General features: G+C 44.4%; 1 protein-coding gene across 3 annotated transcripts in view; it reads right to left on the bottom strand.

The window, feature by feature from the left end:
- The window catches only part of ankrd12 (ankyrin repeat domain 12), a 204,279-nt gene that overhangs the window by 86,176 nt on the left and 94,234 nt on the right, over positions 1-23,869 (bottom strand). For all 3 annotated transcript variants that reach the window (XM_059976192.1, XM_059976172.1, XM_059976183.1), the window contains exon 2: positions 10,182-10,333. In XM_059976192.1, coding sequence (XP_059832175.1) covers positions 10,182-10,268 — 87 coding nt within the window. In that variant the 5' untranslated portion in view covers positions 10,269-10,333. The remainder of the gene's footprint in view (positions 1-10,181; positions 10,334-23,869) is intronic.

The raw sequence follows: 23,869 nt of genomic DNA, 5'->3' as shown, positions 1-23,869 counted from the left end.
CATGTCCATTTGCCAGAGGTTGATTCAGAAATCGAGCTGCAGATAGGGACAAATGTGCCTAAAGCTTTGGAGCCATTGCAAGTGAGTAGCAGTGTTAATGATAGACTATACAATTTGAACAATGGTGGGTTGGACTGCAGACCACTGAAAGGAGAGCAAGGAAGAGATTGTGCACTGCCAGAGTTGACAGCAGGATCTCAGTTTTGAAATTGGATGAGCTTTGGCAGCAGCAGTTTAAGACAAACTTCGCTGAATGCAGTCAGGATGAGCAGCCCAGTTCGTCAAGGAAAGACCACAAATTCATGGAGTTGGTTGCAAATTCTGCAAAACTGGTAGATGGCTACTACCCTGCTCTGAATTTAAGGAAGAGCTTTAAGAGGGATTTGTCATTTTACACTGACTACGCAGCATTCATGAAGGATGTCATCTCCAAAGGCTGTGCTGAGAGAGTACCTGCTCAGGATCTAAAACGCAGTGATAGGAAAGTCTGGTATATTCCACACCGTGTTTATCACTACAGAAAAAGGAAATTCCATGTGTGCTTGAGTGTGGAGCGACTTTTCAGAGAACATCACTTTATGCTCATCGTAGATGGGAGCAGGTCCAATACATGTCAAACTTGTTTTGGAAACAGCGGGTCAAGGAGTACTTAACACAGTTACAGGAACATCAGAAAAGGTCTTGTACAAAGCACAACTTCCTCCCAGGAAAATTTGTGCTTATTGTTGATGACACAGTGCTTTGAAACTCATGGGTAAGAATCATCCAGCCTTTCCAGAAGAGGATTTATGCGACAGGTGTGCATCATGACCAAGATCAACTGTCTGAATAGGCTTACAACCAAGATCTGTCTTCTACAGGAGATAGACGTTTGAGAAGCTACAGCTCCAGAAGCTTCAATTACTTTGGTAGTTTGACTTCATGACATTAACTTGACTTACTGAATTGAAAGAGAGTGGTAGTAAAGATCGCTCTGTACTGGTCTAAGTGCTAATAACCTTTGACCTAGATGACTGTTACAGGACTTGGTTTAAAGAAAAAAGATGACATTTGCATAATACTAAAATGTGTTGACAATATGATTATCCTTGAGGATTTCACGTTTCCTGTTCAGTAATAAGTAAATGTAATTATTGTAATGGGATGCAGTAGCCATGTACTATTTATTGTCTGTCTATATTGCATTTGTGTTGTGCACCTTCATTCTGGGTTAAGGTAATTAGTCCTTGGGTTTGACTGGGAATTAGTGGTTAAAATAAATGAATACAGTCACCTGTTTGGCAGAATAGAAAAGGGGTGAGTAGGGAGCAGATAATTTCACTGACCGCTCGTTCTTGTTTTAATTTGACCCAATTACTTTTACATGAATTATGGAAGAGTCTAATTATTTTAACGTGGATTTGTAATAAAGGATTAAATGTACCTTTTCAACTTGGAATTCAGTTAGTTGGAAGCACGTCATATAGTATAATATTGCCTCACTTCGCCTCTCAGTAACTTTTAGCCTGGTTTCAAGTTGTCTCTACACCATCCCCATAACAGAGAAAAGGATCCAGCCTATGCAAGAAAAACTATGTATGTCAGAGAGTGATAGCTGTGTGGAATGAGCTTCCTGGAGAAGTAGTAGAGGCCAGTTCAGTTGTGTCATTTAAAGTAAAATTGGATAGGTATATGGACAGGAAAGGAGTGCAGGGTTATGGGCTGAGTGCGGGTAGGTGGGACTAGGTGAGATTAAGAGTTCGGCACGGACTAGGAGGGCTGAGATGGCCTGTTTCCGTGCTGTGATTGTTATATGTTATATGGTTATATGTCAATGACTTACCAGATGCACTTTTGAAAAATTGTGCTCCAGAACGAAGCAGGTTTCAGTCAAACTATTTCATTGCAGGTTGCCACCATTAGATAATATTAACAGTTCTTTTGCACAAATGAAAAGAATGAATGTTCAGATCAGACCTGGTCTGTCAATTTCCTCTACCATTAAACTGTCTGAAGATGTAACCAACTGTTTTTTTTTATATTTTCAATTCATGGGAAATACTCCATTTATTGTCTAATGTGAAATGCTCATGAGAAGTTGAATAGTAAAATGTCTACTTCATCTCCTGGAGTCAGAGGGAAATCGTATTCTGACTGTAGTGATGAAAAACAGCTATGTACCTTCATGTACCATCAGTCTCAAGGACAGCTTCCATCCTGCTGTTATAAAATCTCTTGAACAGATTTCTCATACACCAAAAGACAAGATCTTGATCTTCCAATTTACATAGTCATTGCCCTTCCATTTTGTCTACCTGCACTGCACTTTCTCTGTAACTGCAACACTTCCCTTTTGTTATTACCTTGATTTACTAATCGCTGGAATTATCTGTCTGAATGACACACAAAAGCTTTTTCATAGTATCTCAGTAGATGTGACAATAAGAAAAAAATTACCAAGTTTACATTCCAACATGAGATATCACAAAAATTCTAACTCAGGGAAAATGCAGGCACAGAAACCCATTTCCTATAAGATACAATGGTGTATAGCTTGGAAGTGAATTTGTATGTTATGATCTTGAAGTACTGAATCTATGATCCTCGAAGTTTAAAAAACAGGCTTGTTGGAAAAGCTTATTCAGGCTTCTTTAGTACATCTTAGAGGATACATCTGACAGGGTTAAATGTGAATATACAAGAAAGAGGTTAGGGGTGGGATTTGCAATCAAGCTTTTTAAAAAAAATGGTATTGAACCTGTTAAAAGAAATGCCTCAGTTTCTAAGAAGTGGAGATATTTCATCATTCCTGATGAGCTTTCTGGTGGGAAGAAAACACAAGACAAATAACTTTTGTGATCAGGATTGTTATAATTTGTTATTGAACAATCTATACTCTTGCAGTCATGGCATTTACGTGGTTGATCCAGTTAAGATACCAGGAAGTGACAACGCCCAGGAAGTTGACTGAATAGGATTTGGCAATAGCAATAGGCCACTGAATGTCCAAAGAATGTGACTGGATTTTGAAAATCAGATGTAAAATACCACACACTTAACCAGGTCTGTTTTAGCATGGGACACAAATCTTTAGAACTATAGTGAGGATGTCAATCCTTCATTTTGTGAGCTATTATTATGACATGATATTCAATGCATGTTACTGACTAGTAACTAAAATCCATTTTGCAGTATATTAAGTGCTTTGTGTAGAGTTTACATGTTCTCTCCATGGTTATGTGTATTTCTGCCAGGTGTTCCAAATTCATGCCTGAAAGAGGAGAAGGCAAGTTCGCTGTCTACAGATAAAAAATGGCGTAGCTAGGTAGCACAAGAATCAAAAGGAGACATAATTAGCATGTGACAAAAAATAAGTGACATGTCTACAGGGAAAGAGGAGAGTGGAATTGACTGGACTGTTGAGTTGGATTCAGATTTATCACGTTAATTGAAATATACAGTGTAAAGGCTGATTTATACTTGTGCATACGGGCTACGCCGTAGCCCTGATTTTCACTTCTGCGTTGCTCTACACTGTAGCGAGCATGCGTTGGGTGTGTGCCAAAATGCTAGTTGGTGGTGGGGTTTCTATGCCACTGTGTTGAGTTTCTTTGTGAAAGACATGGACGAGGAAATGCATTTCAAACATTTTCACATGTCGGCAGGTAGATTTGACGATTTGTTTCATCTATTTCGCATTGGTGTACAGACATGGTGGAGAAAAAGCAACCAGAAATGTGATGCTACCAAGCAGACCAATCACAGTTATTGCGATCTGTGTCACTGTGACGCACGAGTTACTTTTCTGGGGAAGTGTACATCACCCTACAGAGTAGGGTACACGGTACCTACAGTGTCAATGTGACGCACAGGTATAAATCAGCCTTAACATGTCACTTGTGTTAACAGCCAACGCACCCAAGGAAATGCTGGGACAGCCCACAAGCATCAGCACACACTGCATTGCTAATATAGCATGCCCACAAAGCTCAGTAGAACAACACAAAAGAACAGCAGCCAGCAAACAAACCCCTTTCCTACCTTCTCTCCCACCACACCACAGGCCTCCAACCCCTGACCCAAGGACTAACAAGGTTCAATGGATTTCTCTCATCACAAAAGCAAGCTTTGAGTACAGGCAAATGTTGAGGAAAAAATTACCTTCAATGCACTAGCATTGCTTTCTTCATGGGAAATGGGCAAAAAACTAATAGTTCCCATGGCAACAGAGATCTCTGCCTTCCTTTACATTTCACAGGCATTGACACCCTACACAGCACATGAGTAATACCAATAATATTCTTGCAGCAGAATCCTAAACTGACTGGCACAAGAAAAGAAAGATCCGTATTCTCTTCCAGGACAAGTACCCCAGCAATGAGGCCCCAATTACATTCAGTTGCCTCAGCTGGATAAGCCACATAATTTGTATGCCTAATACCAGACTCCATAAAACAGACATATTATTCTGAGCTCTATCATAAAGAAGACCACAGGTAGACAGAAAAAAACACAACAATGATCCTGAAACATTACTTTAAAAATATTCCCTTATAGTACTAAGAATCTATATTCCATGAGTCCTTGAAATAGAGAAGGAGTTTCTGGCATACAAAACATCTCACTTAGCACAGCAATTGCAGATACTGTAGCGGTGTGCTACACGTAGCGCTAAAATAACGACACGGAGTCGGTAAACTGCAGTTAAAGAAGATTTTATTTGAACTTCACAGCCTTGCTTTAAAGCCTCCCTGATCCCGCCCTCCCCAGGCGCGGATGCTGTAGGGGGCACGTACTCACAATCCCCCGCAGGCTTTTCCCTTTGTTGGTGAAGCAGACCTGGCGCCCTTTTGGGACTGGCCTTTGTGCTGGGGCGCTGGCTATTTGTGAGCCGGTTCGAGTGCGCTAGGAAGTAGGTCGCCACATAACCTCCCCCCCCAAGAACCGGCGATACACCCCCCAATGTCCACAGTCTGGGCCGGACCCTGTTTGGGAGGTCGGCCTCTGCGCCGCAGTGCCGGAAACTCGACCGGTTGCGCCAAGTCCACATGGGCCAGTTTGAGTCGGTCCACCGTGAAAACCTCCTCTCTCCCCTCAATGTCCAGCACGAACGTGGACCCGTTGTTCCTGAGCACCGTAAACGGCCCCTCGTAGGGCCGTTGCAGCGGTGGCTGATGCCTGTCCCTTCGTACAAACACATACCTACTGTTCTGCAGGTCTTTGGGTACGCAGGTCGGGTTCTGCCCATGCTGCGAAGTGGGTATGGGGGCCAGGTCACCGAGCCTCTCGCGTAGTCTACCTGGGACTGCTGAGGGTTCTTCCTCTTGCCCCCTTGGGGCTGGTATGAACTCCCCGGGGACGACCAGGGGTGCGCCGTACACCAACTCAGCCGACGAGGCGTGCAGATCGTCTTTGGGCGCCGTGCGGATGCTGAGTAGGACCCAGGGAAGCTCGTCCACCCAGTTAGCTCCTCTCAGGTGGGCCATGAGAGCCGACTTCAGGTGACAGTGGAAACGCTCCACCAGGCCGTTCGACTGTGGGTGGTAGGCAGTGGTGTGGTGCAGCTGTGTCCCCAAAAGGCTGGCCATTGCTGACCACAGGCTGGAGGTGAACTGGGCGCCTCTGTCGGAGGTAATGTGGGCCGGTACACCAAAGCGGGACACCCAGGTGGCGATCAGTGCCTGGGCGCAAGATTCAGAGGTGGTGTCGGCGAGCGGGATTGTCTCTGGCCATCAGGTGGTGCCGTGCTCCGCGCAACACTGACAGGGGGCCCACGATATCCACATGAATGTCGTCGAAACGCCGGTGGGTGGGGTGGAACTGCTGCGGCAGAGCTTTGGTGTGCTGCTGCACATTGGCCGTCTGGCAGTGCATGCACGTTCTTGGCCCATGCACTGACCTGCTTGCGGAGTCCGTGCCAAACAAACCTGCTGGAGACCATCCGGATGGTTGTCCGGATGGAGAGGTGCGCTAAGTTATGAATGGAGTCGAAAACGTGTCACCGCCAAGGTGCCGGGACAACGGGACGGGGCTGGCCGGTGGCGACGTCACAGAGTAGGGTCCTCTCACCTGGGCCTACGGGGAGGTCCTGGAGCTGCAAACCGGAGTGCGGTTCTGTAACTCGGGATCTCCTTGTCTGCCTGCTGCGCCTCTGCCAGCGCCTCAAAGTCTACCCCTTGGGAAAGGGCATGAATGTTAGGGCAAGAGAGTGCGTCCACTATGACATTGTCCTTACCCGAGACGTGCCGGACATCTGTCGTGTATTCAGAGATGTAGGACAGATGGCACTGCTAGTGGGACGACCAGGGATCGGACACCTTCGTGAACATAAAGGTAAGCGGCTTGTGGTCCGTGAACGCGGTGAAGGGCCTACCTTCTAAGAAGTACCTGAAATGCCGGATTGCCAGGTATAGTGCCAACAGTTCCCGGTCGAAAGCACTGTATTTGAGCTTGGGTGGCCGCAGGTGTTTGCTGAAAAACGCCAGGGGTTGCCAGCGACCCTCGATGAGTTGCTCCAGCACCCCACCGACTGCCGTGTTAGATGTTTCCACTGTGAGGGCGGTAGGGGCGTCCATTCTGGGATGCACTAGCATCGCAGCGTTCGCCAAGGCTTCTTTCGTTTTAATGAAAGGGGCGGCGGACTCCTCGTCCCAGGTAATGTCCTTGCCAGGACCCGACATCAGGGCGAACAGGGGGCGCATGATTCGGGCAACTGAAGGGAGGAAGCGGTGGTATTCAATTCCTGAAGGCCTTTGATTGTGGTGGGTCAGGAGAAATGGCGGACCGCGTCTACCTTAGCAGACAGAGGGGTTGCCCTGTCTTTAGTAATCCTGTGGCCCAGGAAGTCGATGGTGTCAAGCCCGAACTTAGCATTTGGCCGGGTTGATTGTCAGGCCGTACTCACTCAGTCGGACGTAGAGTTGACGGAGGTGGGACAGATGCTCCTGACGACCGCTGCTGGCTATGAGGATGTCTTCCAAATAGATGAATGCGAAGTCCAGGTCGCGTCCCACCACGTCCATTAACCGCTGGAACGTCTGTGTGGCATTCTTCAGGCCGAACGGCATGCAGAGGAACTCGAAAAGGCCGAACGGGGTGATGAGAGCCGTTTTGGGGACGTCGTCCGGATGCATCGGGATTTGATGGTATCCCCGGACGAAGTCTACCTTGAAGAAGATCCATGCGCCGTGCAGGTTTGCTGCAAAGTCCTGAATGTGCGGCACAGGGTAGCAGTCCGGTGGTAGCCTCATTCAGCCTGCGGTAGTCGCCGAATGGTCTTCAGCCGCCTGACGCTTTGGGCACCATGTGGAGGGGGGAGGCCCATGGGCTGTCAGACAGCCGTATGATCCCCAATTCCTCCATCCTCTTGAACTCCTCTTTCGCCAGTCGGAGCTTGTCCGGGGGAAGCCGCTGAGCACGGGCGTGGAGGGGTGGTCCCTGGGTCGGGATGTGGTGCTGTATGCCGTGTTGGGGCATGGCTGCCGTGAACTGCGGTGCCAGAACCGATGGGAAATCCACCAGGACTCTCGTGAAGTCGTTGTCGGACAGCGTGATGGAGTCGAGGTGTGGGGCTGGCAACTGGGCTTCTCCAGGGAGAACGTCTGAAAGGTCTTGGCGTGGACCAGTCTCTGCCTCGGTAGGTCGACCAGCAGGCTGTGAGCCCGCCAAAAATTCGCACCCAGAAGCGGTTGGGCTACGGCAGCCAGTGTGAAGTCCCACGTGAACCGGCTGGAGCCGAACTGTAGCTGCACCGTACGGGTGCCGTAGGTCCTTACCGTGCTGCCATTCACGGCCCTCGGGGGGGGGGGGGGGGGGGGAGACCCGGTACCCTTTTGCGGGTGTCATAACTTGTCGGAGGTAAGACGCTGATCTCGGCACTGGTGTTGACCAAAAAACGGCGTCCCTACCTCTTGTCCCACACATACAGGAGGCTATCCCGATGACCAGCTGTCGTAGCTGTAGCTGCAGCTGGCCTTGGAGTTTCCCGGGAACGTGCAGGGCAGGCTACAGCGGCGGGCTTCTGCGCCCCACCGCTGGTGGTAGAAACACCATTGTTTGTTGGGCACCCACCCCTGCCTCTGGAGTTAGCGGGCTCTGTGGCCGGGCCTGGTCTGGTTTGCTGCTGGGAGCGTGACCGGGTGATCTGTGCGATGGACGCCCCACTCACCTTCTTGGCGTTCCACAGCAAGTCCGCCCGGGCTGCCACCTTCCAGGGGTCGCTGAAATCCGCGTCGGACAGCAGCAGGCGTATGTCCTCGGGCAGCTGCTCAGGAATGCCTGCTCAAACATGAGGCAGGGTTTGTGTCCGCCAGCCACAGACAACATCTCATTCATTAAAGCCGATGGAGGTCTGTCTCCCAAGTCATCCAGGTGCACTAAACGGGCAGCCCGCTCGCGCCGTGAGAGTCTGAAAGTCCTTATGAGCAGGGCTTTGAATTCCGTGTACTTGCCGTCCGCTGTGGGAGACTGTACGAACTTCTCAACCTGGGCCACTGTCTCCTGGTCGAGGGAACTCACCACGTAGTAGTAACGTGTGTCCTCTGAGGTTATCTGCCAAACGTGGAATTGGGCTTCTGCTTGCTGGAACCAGAGGTGAGGTCGCAGCGTCCAGAAGCTCGGCAGTTTTAATGAAACCGCATGAACAGATGCGGCGTCGGTCATCTCTGGTCCAAAAATCGTTTGGACCGTCGGGTTCACCAATTGTAGCGGTGTGCTACATGCAGCGCTAAAATAACGACACGGAGTCGGTAAACTGCAGTTAAAGAAGATTTTATTTGAACTTCACAGCCTTGCTTTAAAGCCTCCCTGATCCCGCCCCTCCCCGGGTGCAGATGCTGTAGGGGGCACGTACTCACAATCCCCCGCAGGCTTTTCCCTTTGTTGGTGAAGCAGACCTGGCGCCCTTTCGGGACTGGCCTTTGTGTCGGCGCGCTGGCTATTTGTGAGCCGGTTCGAGTGCGCTAGGAAGTGGGTCGCCACAATACTATGCAAAACTCCAGTGAACCAAGCTCGATACCGACCTCAGATACTGTCTGCGTGAAGTTTGTACATTCTTCCTGCAACTGTATACATTTTCTCCAGGTGCTCTGCTTCCTTCTACGTCCTAAAGGTGTGACCTTTAGTTGGCCACTGTAAATCTCTCACTGGAGTAGGTGGGTGACAGGAGAATCAGCACAGGAGCTGACGGCATGTGAAAGAATATAGGTTACAGAATGAGCCTAAGGAGCCCAATCAACTCATTGGGTTAAATGGGCTCCTTCCATGTTGTTTAAAAATACAAAAATATTGAAATTATATGGAGAGCACTGAGACCATTGAGTTCAGGAACACGTAAAAGTTCATCTTAAAAATCAAAAGGAATGCATCACCTCAGAAAACTATATTTTTCCCCCACCCCACCACACAATCCAGCCCCACTTGTGGTGTTATCGGCAGATCTCATATCAGTCAATGAAGAAACCACAAAATGGAATGGATGTCATCCTCATTCCTCAGGGATTGGATAGGAGAGAGTAAATGTTTTAATGTAGTGACGCGATTGGATTTTAAATTCAGATTCATTGGAACTGGAAAAAACTATTATTTTTGGAAAATTAAGTCTATGTGATAGATGAGCAAAGATGAACTTATCTAACAATGTTATATACTTCCATTAAAGATACCTTATGCTATCTGGAAGGTTTGAAGACAAATTATATCTGAACAGAAAACTGCAAAATCCATTTATTCCTAGGATACAGAATGGAGTAAACATGTAAATTTGAAAGTTCCATTCTGCTCCACCCCAGAGTGACAAACACATTTCTGGAAACTACCATGCAGGAAATGAAAAAGTAAATATAATTATATGAATAGAAATTCAAACTCCTTACAAATTAAAGCCTTCCATCTGCTACCAGATGACTCATCCAAACAAGTAATGAATACTCAAACCAAGTATTCCTGACAAAGATAATCAGAAAAGGATATCATATAAATTCTAGTAACACTTTCATTGGAAAGAAAAGGTTACTAAGTATGCATTTAGAAAGTCCTTTGGAAAGTAATTAAAAATTAATATAATTAACTTTGAAAACTGTATTCCAAGACAAGTTTTGAATGAATTTGTTTTTGAAAATGTTCTTAGCTTTATTACAAAATTACAAAGACAGTCCTGCAAACAAATTATTTCCAAGAATATTCTATTATAAAGCATTACCTACCTTCCTTCCAGTCTGCTTTTCAACCATGTTGCTGTTGCTATCAGAACTTTCAGTCTGTGCTGTTCTGGAAGACCCAGATTTGGGCATTTTACAGCTTTTTAATCCTTTCTCCTCAGCTGCCTGTTTCAGGCAATAATTTGGTCATCCTTTATCTGAAAAAGAGAATACAAATTGCATTTTTCTTGAGGTATTCAGCTATGAAATGCAAATTCATTTCTTTATCGGAAATTCTTTAGGGGATACCTGTAAGAATTAACTGGCATCAGTTTTATCGCAATAAAAATACCTATTTGATAAGGACTTTTTACATCTTTCCTGGGGAGATGTCTCAATGATCCATTATTACCAAGTCAAGATATGGAATGGGAGGAATAAAACCTTGTACAGATTCTGCTGTTAAGTATACACCCCTTTTTTGGATGGCCATAACTAAGCAGTGTGAAGAGTATACACTTCCAAGGAAATTATGTAAATAGAAAGACCATCGAAAAAAATAACTCCATTACCAGTGGCAGCGCAATTTCATCAAAAGCAAAATCTGTTTAAGGTCACTAAATTTGCTTGACTGTTCTAGATCTAAATTGTTATTATTTGATAGTTTTTTTGGAACATTATAGCAAATACACAAGGGAAGGATTAAGCACAAAGTAAAATCCATTCTATTAATAAGGCATAATGTCATCATTTTTTACTGTATGAACACCTATGACTGCAGAACTAGTACAGAATTGCTCATTGAATGATCTTACAAGGTTTTATGCACAACACAGTTATATATCAAAGCTGTAAACTTCAAATAAGATCAGATTTGTAAATTTGCAATGGACTGTAATAGTCAACAAAAGACACTACATGGTTTTGGCTAAAAACCTTATATCCATTTCAAATATTAATTTACAGTAACCAAATGCAACATAAGCAACATTTTGTATAAGAAATATCACAGGATTTAAAAGCGTAAAATATGTCAATACCAAGACAAACACAATTATATTTTAAGCTAATTTATTTCATATTTTGCTATTTTAACTCCCACTCCAAGCAGAGAAGCACCAGCAGGTTAAGTGGCCTCCAGCTGTAATTTGAGGAGGATGCAGTCCAAAACATTGAGCAATAATCAAGACGATGTGGACAGATCACTCCAGACTAGATCGACTAACATATCAGCTTTGCTACTGAGAGACTCAACCTAGTGGCGAAGAAATCCAACAAAGTCCTATACACAATGAACCATAGAGTGGCAAAACACACCGGCTGTGTCAAGAGCTCTGATCCCTAGCTAAGCAGTACAGTGGGGCAAGTGAAGAGGAGAAACTACCACTTGCCGAGCTCTGTAACATCTTCAGAGGTAAGCTTATGACACCACATAGGGCAGAATGGCATAGAAGATAGGGAAAGAGAGAGCTAACAAACAAACTGCCTTTACTGCAAATCCCTACAGATTCACCAAGCAGCTGCAAGGACAGAAGCATGGCGGTCCATAAGATATAGGAGAAGTAGTCCATTCAGCCCATTTTTTAAAAACTTTTTTTATTGCATTTTTAAGTAGTTACAAAGTAAAGTATGAAAAAAACAATGTATATAACCCTTACCCCCTCCCCTTAACCCCTCCCCCCTAACTGCCCTATAGAAAAAAAAGAGAAAGAAAGAAAAAAAAAGAAAGAAAGAAAGAATGCCTGGTTGTTGGAAGATCTCCACATACTCCATAGAATTCGTAATAACTTTAATATGTATATTTATTTCTTTCCCCTAATAACCAATTGCTTCATCTTCAGAGCATCTATATATTTAATCCTGTCTTTTGTAAATAAGGGCTCCAAATTTTCAGAAATGTTTCATATTTATCTCTTAAATTATAAGTAATTTTTTCTAATGGAATACAGCCATAGATTTCTTTCTTCCAAGAGTCTATACTTAAATGTGTATCCGATTTCCAAGTAACTGCAATAGCTTTTTTGGCTACTGCCAGTGCAATTTTTATAAATTCTTTCTGATACTTATTTAGTTTGAGTTTCGGTTTTATCCCTTCAATATCACCTAGTAAAAGTAATATTGGATTATGAGGAAATTGTGTTCCTGTAATTTGTTCCAGTAAAAGTCTTAAATTTGTCCAAAAAGGTTGAATTTTAGAGCAAGACCATGTCGAATGTAAAAAAAGTACCAGTTTCCTGGTTACATCGGAAACACTGATCCGATAAATTTGGATTTAATTTTTTTATTTTTTGTGGTGTAATATATAATTGATGTAGAAAATTATACTGCACTAATCTTAACCGAACATTTATTGTATTTGTCATACTATCAAGACATAGTCTTGACCAATTTGTTTCTTCAATTTTAATATTCAAATCACTTTCCCATTTTTGTCTTGACTTATGGACTCCTTGTTTAATTGCCTGTCTTTGAATCAAATTATACATACAAGATATAAATTTTTTAATATTTCCTTTTTGAATTAAAATTTCTATTTCATTAGATTTGGGCAATAACATTGTTTGACCTAATTTTTCTCTTAAATAAGCCCTTAATTGAAAATAACAAAATAAAGTGTTATTTGATATTTTATATTTATTCTTTAATTGATCAAATGACATTAATATACCTCCTTCAAAACAATTCCCTATATATCTAATCCCATTTTGAATCCAATTATATAAAAGTTGATTGTCCATTGTGAAAACTTTTGTTCGAATTGCATTTATTGTTTTAGAAATCTGATCTGTTTTTAACTCCCATGCAAGAACTTTATGTGATCTTTCACCTAGTCATTCAGCCCATTGAGTCTGCTCTGAGATTCAATCATGGGCTAATCTAATTCTTCCAGTCATCCCCACCCATCTGCCTTCTCCCCATACCCTTTGATGCCCTGGCTAATCAAGAACCTATCTATTTCTGCCTGAAGTACGCCCAATAACTTATCTTCCACAGCCACTCGTGGCACCAAATTCCACAGAATTACTATGCTCTGACTAAAGTAATTTCTCCACATCTGTGTTCTAAATGGACGTCCTTCAATCCTGAAGTCGTGCACTCTTGTCCTAGAATCCCCTACCATGGGAAATAACTTTGCCATATCTAATCTGTTCAGACCTTTTAACACTCGGAATGTTTCTATGAGATTCCCCCTCATTCTCCTGAACTCCAGGGATTAAAGCCCAAGAGCTGCCAGACGTTCTTCATACGGTAACCCTTTCATATCTGGAATCATCGTCGTGAATCTTCTCTGAACCCTCTCCAATCTCAGTATATCTTTTCTAAAATAAGGAGCCCAAAACTACACACAATACTCCGTGTGGACTCACGAGTGCCTTATAGAGCCTCAACATCACATCTCTGCTCTTATATTCTATACCTCTGAAATGAATGCCAACATTGCATTCGCCTTCTTCATCAACTCAACCTTAGGGCATCTTGCACAAGGACTTCCAAGTCCCTTTGCATCTCTGCATTTTGAATTCTCTCTCCAACTAAATAATAGTCTGCCCATTTATTTCTTCCACCAAAGTGCATGACCATACACTTTCCAACATTGTATTTCATTTGCCACTTCTTTGCCCATTCCCCTAAACTATCTAAGTCCCTCTGCAGGCTCTCTGTTTCCTCAACACTACCCACTCCTCCAACTATCTTTGTGTCATTGGCAAATTTAGCCACAAATCCATTAATCCCATAGTCCAAATCATTCAAATACATCGTAAAAAGCAGCAGCCACAATATTGACCCTTGTGGAACTCCACTGGTAACTGGCAGCCAGCCAGAATAGGATCCCTATATCTCCAATCTCTGTTTACTGCCGATTAGCCAATGCTCCACCCACGCAAGTAACTTCCCTGCAATTCCATGGGCTCTTGCTAAGCAGCCTCATGTGTGTCACATTGTCAAAGGCCTTCTGAAAATCCGAGTACATCACACCTACTGCATCTCCTTTGTCTACCCTGCTTGTAATCTCCTCAAAAAATTGTAGGTTAGTCAGGCAGGATTTTCCTTTCAGGAAACCATGCTGGCTTTGGCCTATCTTGTCCTGTGCCTCCAGGTACTCCGTAATCTCATCCCTAATAATCAATTCCAACACTCATGTCAGGTTAACAGGTCTATAGTTTCCTTTCTGCTGCTTCCCACCGTTCTTAAATAGTGCAGTAACATTTGCAATTTTCCAGTTATCCTGTACAATGCCAGAATCTATTGTTTCTTAAAAGATCATTGTTAATGCCTCCACAATCTCTCTAGCTACTTCCCTCAGAACCCAAGTGTGCATTCCATCAGATCCAGGAGATTTATCCACCCTCAGATCACCTTCTCAGTTGTAATTTTCACTGCACATACTTCATTTCCCTGACTTTCTTAAATATCAGTATACTGCAGATGTCTTCCACTGTGAAGACTGATGCAAAATACACATTCAGTTCCTCTGCCTTCTCTGCGTCTCTCAATACAATATCACCAGCATCATTTTCTATTGGTCCTATCTCTTCTACCCTTTATATACTTAAAAAAGCTTTTAGTATCTTCTTTGATATTAGTCACCAGCTTCCATTCATAATTCATCTTTTTTTTATTCCTAATAACCACCTTAGTTTCCTTCTGCAAGTTTCTAAAAGCTTTTTAATCCTCTATCTTCTTGCTAGCTTTGGCTTCCTTGCATGCCTTCTCTTTTACTTTTACGTTGGCTCTGACTTCACTTGACAGCCACGGTAGTGTCCTTCTTCCATTCAAAAATTTCTTATTTGGAATATATTGGTCTTGCACTTCCCTAATTTTTCACAGGAACTCTGGCCATTATTGCTCTGCTGTCCATCTTGCTAGTATCCCTTTCCAGTCAACCTTGGTCAGTTCCCCTCTCATGCCATTTTAATTTCCTTTATTCCACTGAAATTCCGACCGTTGGAATTAACTTTCTCCTTCTGAAATTTCAAAGTGAACTCGATCATATTGTGATCACTGTTCCTCAAGGGTTCCTTAACCATAAGCTCCCTTACCACCTCCGGATCATTGCACAACACCCAATCCAGCACAGCTGATCCCCTAGTGGGCTCAACATCAAGCTGTTCTAAAAAGCCATCCCTTGGACATTCTACAAATTCTCTTGAGATCCAGTACTGACCTCGTTTTCCCAATTCACTTTCATGTTAAAATCCCCAACGCTTGTCATGAAATTGCCCTTCTCACACGCCTTTTCTATCTCGTATTATAATTTGTAATCCACATCCTGGCTGCTGTTTGGAGGCCTGTATAGAACTGCCATCAGGGTCCTTTTACCCTTGCCATTTCTTAACCCAACCTAGAGAGTCTACACCTTCCAATCCCATGTCCTCCCTTTCTAATGATTTAATATTATTCCTTATACACAGGGTCATACCACCCCCTCTGCCTATTAACCTATCTTTTCAATACACCATATGTCCTTGGATGTTCAGCTCCCAGTTGCAGCCATCCTTTCGCCAAATTTCAGAGAAGGCCACAACATACTTGCCAACCTGTAGCTGAATTTGAAGATTGCCCATTTTATTTCTTATGCAACGTGCATTCAAATATAACACTTTCAGTCCAGTATTTGTTGCTTTCTGTTTTAACTGCACCACGCCTCCATTGCCCTGTAAATCATCCCACTGGCTGTGATTATGCCTAATCTCCCGCCTGTCCTTTCTATTGTCTCTGTTGTGCACTACCTTTGATTTATTTCTGTTTTTCCCTTCCTCAGCCCTATCACTGAGCCCCATCCCCCTGCCAAATTAGTTTAAACCCTCCCTAACAGCTCTATTAAACCTGCGTGTTAGGATATTGGACCCATGCTTCAAACAAGAGTTGGATCTACACCTTCAGAACCTCCAATCACAATATCATCCCTGATAAAGATGACAGTTTGTTATCGAAACATTGGTTAAAATCGATACCAGTAACCCAAGACTTCATTCATCATATATGCTGGGAAAGCACTAAATCCTTTTTCACAACCACAGGCTGTTGGCAGAATCTCAGAAGCATGCAGGCCCAAGATAGACCAGCTGGTTGAGTGGCGTCACAACAATCATGCAGTCAACGTCAGCAAAGACGAAGAAATTAACTGTGGACTTCAGGAATGGGAAGCCAAGAGATCATACACCAATCCTCACTGAGGGGTCAGTGGTAGAAAGGGTCTAAGTTCCTGAAAATCAGTGCACAGGATTGAAAGAGGTTGCTGATAGTTGTAGACTCAGCAAGCTTGATCATGGGTACAAGCCCCCCCCCAACCATTGAGGATATCTTCAGTTTAAAATGAAAACATGATTGCATTAATTTTGATTCCTACCCCCACCCATACTCCACCTCAAGTAGTCTATATTCATTTACATGACTGGGCATTTAGAATATCATTCATGTTGCATTGCATGATGTCATATTATGTTATGAAAATCCTCTGTATAATAAGAAATCTGAAGCAGAAGTAAACAATTAAACAAAAGCAGAGGCAATGCAATTCCCTTGTTGTCCAAAAAGAACTTCCCACTAACACAGCTAAAATGTCCAAAAATGAATTTTTAAGAAAAAATTTACTTTCTGATTTCCCACATTTTATTGCATTCAACTTAACCAGTGCTAATTATTATAGATAGACCATTTACTCAAGACAACTAACAAGATACTCAATATGGAAGATATCTACTGCTCTCAGCACCAGCAAGCTTAGTACTTCCACAAACAAGAGAAAATCTGCAGATACTGGAAATCAAAGCAACACACAAAACGCTGGAGGAACTCAGCAGGCCAGGCAGCATTTATGAAAGAGAGTAAACAGTCAAAGTTCTGGGCTGAGACCCTTCATCAGAACTGGAGAAAAAAGATGGGAAGTCAGTGTAAAAAGATGAGGGAGGGGAGGAAGAAATGTATGGCAAAAGGTGATAGGTGAAACCGGGATGGGGAAGAGGGAACTGATAGGATAGGACAGAAGAACATTCAAGAAAGGGAAGCAGGAGGAGCACCAGGGGAGGTGATGGTCAGGTAAGGAGGTGAGGTGAGAGGGAGATGAAGTGAAAGAGGTAAATGGGAATGGGGAAGGGGGGAGGGCATAACCGGAAATGTGAGAAATCTATGTTTACACAATCAGGTTGGAGGCTACCCAGACGAATATAAAGTGTTTCTCCTCCAGCCTGAGTGTGGCCTCATTGCGGCAGTACAGGAAGCCATGGACTGACACATCGGAATGGAAGGTGGAGTTAAAATGGGTGGCCAATGGAAGATCCCGCTTTTTCTACCAGACAGTGTAGGTGCTTAGTGAAGTGGCCTTCTATTCTAAATTGAGTATCATTGATGTACAGGTGGCCACACCAAGAGCACCAAATACAATAGATGATCCAAACAGACTCACAGGTGAACTGTCGCCTTACCTGGAAGGACTGTTTGTGGCCCTGAACGGTAGTAAGGGAGGAGGTATGGGGCAGGTGTAGCACTTGTTACGCTTATAAAGTTAAGTGTCAGGAGTGAGATCAGTGGGGAGGACTGAATGGACAAGGGAGCCACATAGGGAGCAGCAAAGGATGTGGTGGTGGGATCCCGTTGGAGATAGTGTTGGTTACAGAGAATTATGCACTGAACGAGAGGCTGCTGGGGCGGTAGGTGAGGACCAGAGGAACTCCATCCCTTGTGAGGTGGTGGGAGAATGGGGTGAGGGCAAACATGCGCGAAATGGAAACGATGCAATTGAAGGCAGCGTTGAGGGTAGAGGAAGGAAACCCTATTTCTTTTAAGAAGGAGGGCACCTCCTCTGTTCTGGAATGATAAGCCTCATCCTGAGAGCAGATGTGGCAGAGTTGGAGGAATTGAGAGAAGGCGATGGCAACTTTACTAGTAATGAGGTGGGAAAAGGTATAGTCCCAGGTACGTGTGAGAGTCCATGGGTTTATAAAAGACATCACTGGATAAGCTGTCTGTAGGGAGAGAGAAGAGAAATCAAGAAAGGGGTGGGAGGTGTCCCTAAATCTGAGGGCAGAGTGGAAGTTGGAGGCAAAGTTGATGAAGGTGACGAGCTCTACCTGAGTGCAGGAAGCAGCACCAATTAAGTCATCAATGTAGCACAGGAAAATTGGGAGTGATACCAATGTAGGCTTGGAACATAGGCTGTTCAATGCAGCTGACAAAAAAGCAAACATAGCTGGGATCCATGCAAGTACTCATGGCTACACCTTCTGTTTGAAAGAAGTGGGAGGAGCTGAAGGAGAAATTATTGCGAGCAAGGGCCAGTTTCGCCACATGGAGGAGAACTGGTGTCCAGAAAGAAACAGAGCTTTGAGGCCTTCCCGGTAGGTGATGGAGGTGTACAAGGATTGAACATCCATAGTGAAAATACAAGATGATCTGGGCCAGGGAACTTGAAATCACTGAAAAGATCAAGAGTGTGTGAAGCATCATGGATATAGGTAGGAAGGGGCTGAACCAGGGCAGATAAAACTGAGTTGAGGTTTGGAAATACGAGTTCAGTGGGGAAGGAACAACAGATCTATATAGACAGGCAAGTTGTGCGTCTTGGGTAGGAGGTAGAAATGAGAGGTGTGGCAACTGTGAGGTTGGTGCCAGGGGATGGGAGATCCCCAAGAGTTAATAAGGTCAGTGTTGGTGCAGGAGACAATGACCTGGTGCTTCTCAGTGGAGTCCTGTTCAAGGGGCAAGTAAGAGGTTGTGTCTGACAGTTGTAGCCTGGCTTCAGCTAGGCAGAGGTCAGTCCGCCACTTTCTTTTTCTGCAGGTTTGATGGTGAAGACCCAGAGCAGGCAGAAGACCAGAGCACAGAGTCCAGTAAGAGCAAGGCTGAAGGTGTGAGAAGCGGTCATTGATGTGGGTTGGAGAATCCTTGCTGAAAAAGTAGCATGCGACAGAGGTGGCAGAAGAAGAACTCATTGTCTTGGCGGGTGCAGAGCTCACTGTGATGTGGGTGCAGGGGGACAAGATTGAAGCTCCTACTGAGGGGAAAGTCAGAAGGGGTGGTGAAGATCCGGCATGGATGAGAGTTGGGATTGGGGGGTGTGGGGGGTTGGTAGCATCAGAGGAGAAGGGGAGAGGGAGTTAAGAGTCTCTGAGCTGGTATGGGACCTGAGTCACAGAACTGCTAACTAGAAGGGGTCTGGGGTTCCAGTGACAGTGCACAAAGATCTAGCCTGGAGATGCTATCAGTCAAGACTGAAGTCAGATTTGGAAGTTGCACAACTGGCACTTTGGAAGTCGTTGGAAACCGCATTGATGGCGGTGGAGTCCAGTTTCTGAATCTGCTTGGGATCATTAGAATTGCTGAGGTTGGCAGCAGCGATCACTGTTTGGAGATGCCTGTGCCTGCAGGTCCATCTCCACTGCACCTGCTCTCAGGATGAGGCTGTTCATTTCAGAATTAAGGAGCTGTCCTCCTTCTTCAAAGGAAGGGGCTTCCCTTCCTCCACCAGCAACGCTGCCTCCAACCACATCACTTTAATTTTACACAAGTCCGCCTTCATCCTATCCTACTGCCACTCCGCCACCCAGCAGAGATAGGGTTCCTTTCGCCTTCCCCTGTGACCCCACCAGCCTTCCTATCCAGCACATAACTTTCCGTAACTTCCATCATCTCCAACTGGATCACACCACCAAGCACATCTTTCCCTCCTCTCCCTCCTCTAAATTCCACTTAAATGCATTTTATTATACAGTATTCATCTTAACTACTCCACAAAGTAATTTTATATTCTATCAAATTTTAGATAAAGGAACTTCCCTTGCATTTCTTAATATATTTAGTAGTAAACATTCTCTGCTTAAGGAAAATAAAAACTGCAGAAGCTGAAAATTTGAAATAAAAAACAGAACTGCAGATCAGATAATTTCTGGAAAGAGAAACATAGTTGATGTTTCAGGTAAAAGATAGTCTGGCACATTTATGGCACATGTTTTACACTACCCTCCATAAAATGAAAACACAGCCAGTCTAATAAAGACCATCAACACATTATTTGTCCATCATTTCTTTTCTGGAGAAACACAGAAATCGACAGAACATTATAATAGGTCCTTCGGCCCAAAATGCCAGCCATGTAACCTACTTGAGAAACTGCCTTGAATTTCCTTACCACCTGGCCCTCTATTTTTCTAAGCTCCATGTACCTATCTAAGAGTCTCTCAAAAGACCAACTCACCTACCACTCTTTGTGTGAAAAACTTTCCTCTGTCATTCCCCTTGTACCTACTTCCAAGCATCTTAAAACTATGCTCCCTCATGTTAACCATTTCAGCCCTGGGTATTAAAAGTCTCTGGCTATCTACACTATCAATGCCTCTCATCATTTTATACACCTCTATCATGTCACCTCTCATTCTCGATCACTCAAAGGAGAAAAGGCCAAGTTCACTCAACCTATTAACCATATAACAATTACAGCATGGAAACAAGCCATCTCAGCCCTTCTAGTCCGTGCCCAACGCTACTCTCACCTAGTCTCACCTACCTGCACTCATCCCATTATCCTCCATTCCTTTCCTGTCCATATAACCATCCAAATTAATTTTTTTTAAATGACAATATCGAACCTGCCTCTACCACTTCTACTGGAAGCTCGTTCCACACAGCTACCAATCTCTAAGTAAAGAAGTTCTCCCTTGTGTTACCCCTAAACTTCTGTCCCCTAACTCTCAACTCAGGTCCTCTTGTTTGAATCTCTCCTATCCACATCAACTCTATCCATCCCCCTCATAATTTTAAATACTTTTATCAAGTCCCCCCTCAACCTTCTACGCTCCAAAGAATAAATACCTAACTTGTTCAACCTTTCTCTGTAACTTAGGTGCTGAAACCCAAGTAACATTCTAGTAAATCTCCTCTGTACTCTCTCTATTTTGTTGACATCTTTCCTATAATTTGGTATTCTCATAAGGCATGGTCTACAATCCAGGCAACATCCTTGTAAATCTCCTCTGTATTCTCTCTATAGTACCCATATTTTTCCTGTAGTGAGGTGACCAGAACTGAACACAGTACTCCAAGTGGGATCTAAAGTATTGTCTAGCTATAGTATTTGCTCACGGCTCTTGAACTCAATTCCACAGTTGATGAAGCCCAACACATCATATGCCTTAACAACACTGTCAACCTGCGCATCAGCTGTGAGTATCTTATGGACACGGACACCAAGATTTTCCTGTCTTCCACACTGCCAAGAGTCTTACCATTCATATTACATTCTGTCTTCAAATTTGACCTACCAAAATGAACCACTTTTGGGTTAATTATCTGGGTTAATTCCACCTGCCACTTCTCAGCCCAGTTCTGCATCCTACTGAGGTCCTGCTGTAACCTCTGTCAATCCTCCAGACTATCCACAAAGCCTCCAACTTTTGTGTCATCAGCAAACCTACTAACCCACCCCTCTACTTCCTCATCCAGGTCATTTATTAAAATCCCAAAGAGAAAGGATCCCAGAACAGATCCATATGGAACAATCCAACAAAAATGATCATTGATGGAGATGACCAAATAGGATACTGTAATGCAAAAAATCCTCATACTAACTTGTGAAAGGAATTCATTGTTTCCAAGATGAGTCTCAGGTCATCACTTCAAAGTAAAAACCGGAAACATAAGGCAGTTGGTTCAAAATTAAACTACTCTCTGTAAGCAGAGCATACAAGGAGATAGCATGAGTTGGCCATCAGGCCCCGCAAGCTTGCCCCATCATTCTCAACTCAAACATAGCATGATTAAGTGACAATTATTTCTCAATTCCCCTATAAATTCCATTAATTTCTTATTACTTGAACAATACGCTCCATTTTCCTCCCCAGTCTTTTCTTATTTCCATATCTCCTTACAATATTTACAAAAAGCAATTCAGCCCACTGAGTCAATAATACCTACATACCCAGCAAATCTCTAAAGCTCCTACTATGGCGACCCACTTCCTAGCACACTCGAACCGGCTCACAAATAGCTAGCGTGCAGGCACAAAGGCCAGGTCCACAACAAAGGGAAAAAGCCTGCGGGGGTTTGTGAATACGTGTCCCTTAGAGCATCCGCACCCGGGGAGGGCGGGATGAGGAAGGCTTTAAAGCAAGACTATGAAGTTCGAATAAAATCATCTTTAATTGCAGTTTACCGACTCCGTGTTGTTATTTTAGCACTGCGTGTAGCACACCTCTACAATTGGTGACCCTGCCTGCAAGGAGCTAACGGGGTGGACGAGCTTCCCTGGGTCCTACTCGGCATCCACACGGCGCCCAAAGACGACCTGCACACCTCGTCGGCCGAGTTGGTGTACGGCACACCCCTGGTCGTCCCCGGGGAGTTCATACCAGCCCCAAGGGGGCAAGAGGAAGAACCCGCAGCAGTCCTGGGCAGACTATGCGAGCGGCTCGGTGACCTGGCCCCCATACCCACTTCGCAGCATGGGCAGAACCCGACCTGCATACCCAAAGACCTGCAGAACAGTAAGCTTGTGTTTGTACGAAGGGGCGGGTATCGGCCACCGCTGCAATGGCCCTACGAGCGGCCGTTTACGGTGCTCCGGAACAACGGGTCCACGTTTGTGCTGGACGTTGGGGGGAGAGAGGAGGTTTTCACGGTGGACCGACTCAAACCGGCCCACATGGACCTGGCGCAACCGGTCGAGTTTCCGGCACCGTTGCGCAGAGGCCGATCTCCCAAACAGGTTCCGGCCCAGACTGTGGACATTGGGGGGTGTATCGCCGGTTCTGGGGGGGGGGGGGTTTATCTGGCGACCCACTTCCTAGCACACTCGAACCAGCTCACAAATAGCTAGCATGCAGGCACAAAGGCCAGGTCCGCAACAAAGGGAAAAAGCCTGCGGGAGTTTGTGAGTACGTGTTCCTTGGAGCATCTGCGCCCGGGGAGGGCGGGATGAGGGAGGCTTTAAAGCAAGGCTGTGAAGTTCGAATAAAATCATCTTTAATTGCAGTTTACCGACTCCGTGTTATTACCGCTACACTACCACCAACATGAAAGGTAATTTACTGAATTAACCTACCTGCAGATCTCTATGATGTGGGAACAACTGGATCACACAAAGAAGCCCACACAGTCATATGGGAACACATGTATTCCATATAGAAAACATGAAAGTCTGGACTGAACCCGGGTCACTGAATTTGTGTGACATCCATATTCATTCAAGTTCATTGTCATCTTACTACTGTATATGTATACAACCAAATGAAACATTCCTCTGGACCGCAGAGCACCAACAAAATATCACATAGAACATAAAACAAAATAATACCACAAATAGGTTAACAAAATATAATGCAGAGTTTGTGCAGTGCGCTGTGTGGGTAAACTGCTCACTGTCCTAATGATGAGACCTTGGTGGTGACAGTGTATTCATTAGTCTACAGCCTGAGGGAAGAAGCTGTGACCTAGTCCAGCAGTCCTAGTCCAAATGCTCCTGTACTTCCTTTCTGAAGACAGTAGGTCAAAGAGTTTGTGGGATGGGTGGTAGGGATCTCAAGAATACTTTGGGCCCTTCACATACACTGCTTTTGGTAAATATCAGAAATATGAGGGGTGGGGGAAGGAGACCCTGGTGATTCTCTTAGTGGTTTTTACTATCCTTTGAAGGGTCTTAGAATTCGATGCCTTGCAGTTTCTGTACTACACAAAGATGTAGCCAGACAAGACACTGTCAATGTTGCTCGTGCAGAAAGTTGTTTGAATCAGGGCAGGGAACCTTGCAGACCTCAAACTCC

Source organism: Hypanus sabinus, chromosome 1, assembly GCF_030144855.1.
Source record: "Hypanus sabinus isolate sHypSab1 chromosome 1, sHypSab1.hap1, whole genome shotgun sequence".
NCBI classification, from domain to species: Eukaryota; Metazoa; Chordata; class Chondrichthyes; order Myliobatiformes; family Dasyatidae; genus Hypanus; species Hypanus sabinus.
The sequence above is the reverse complement of the archived record's forward strand: the minus strand, read 5'-3'. Positions and strand labels throughout refer to the sequence as shown.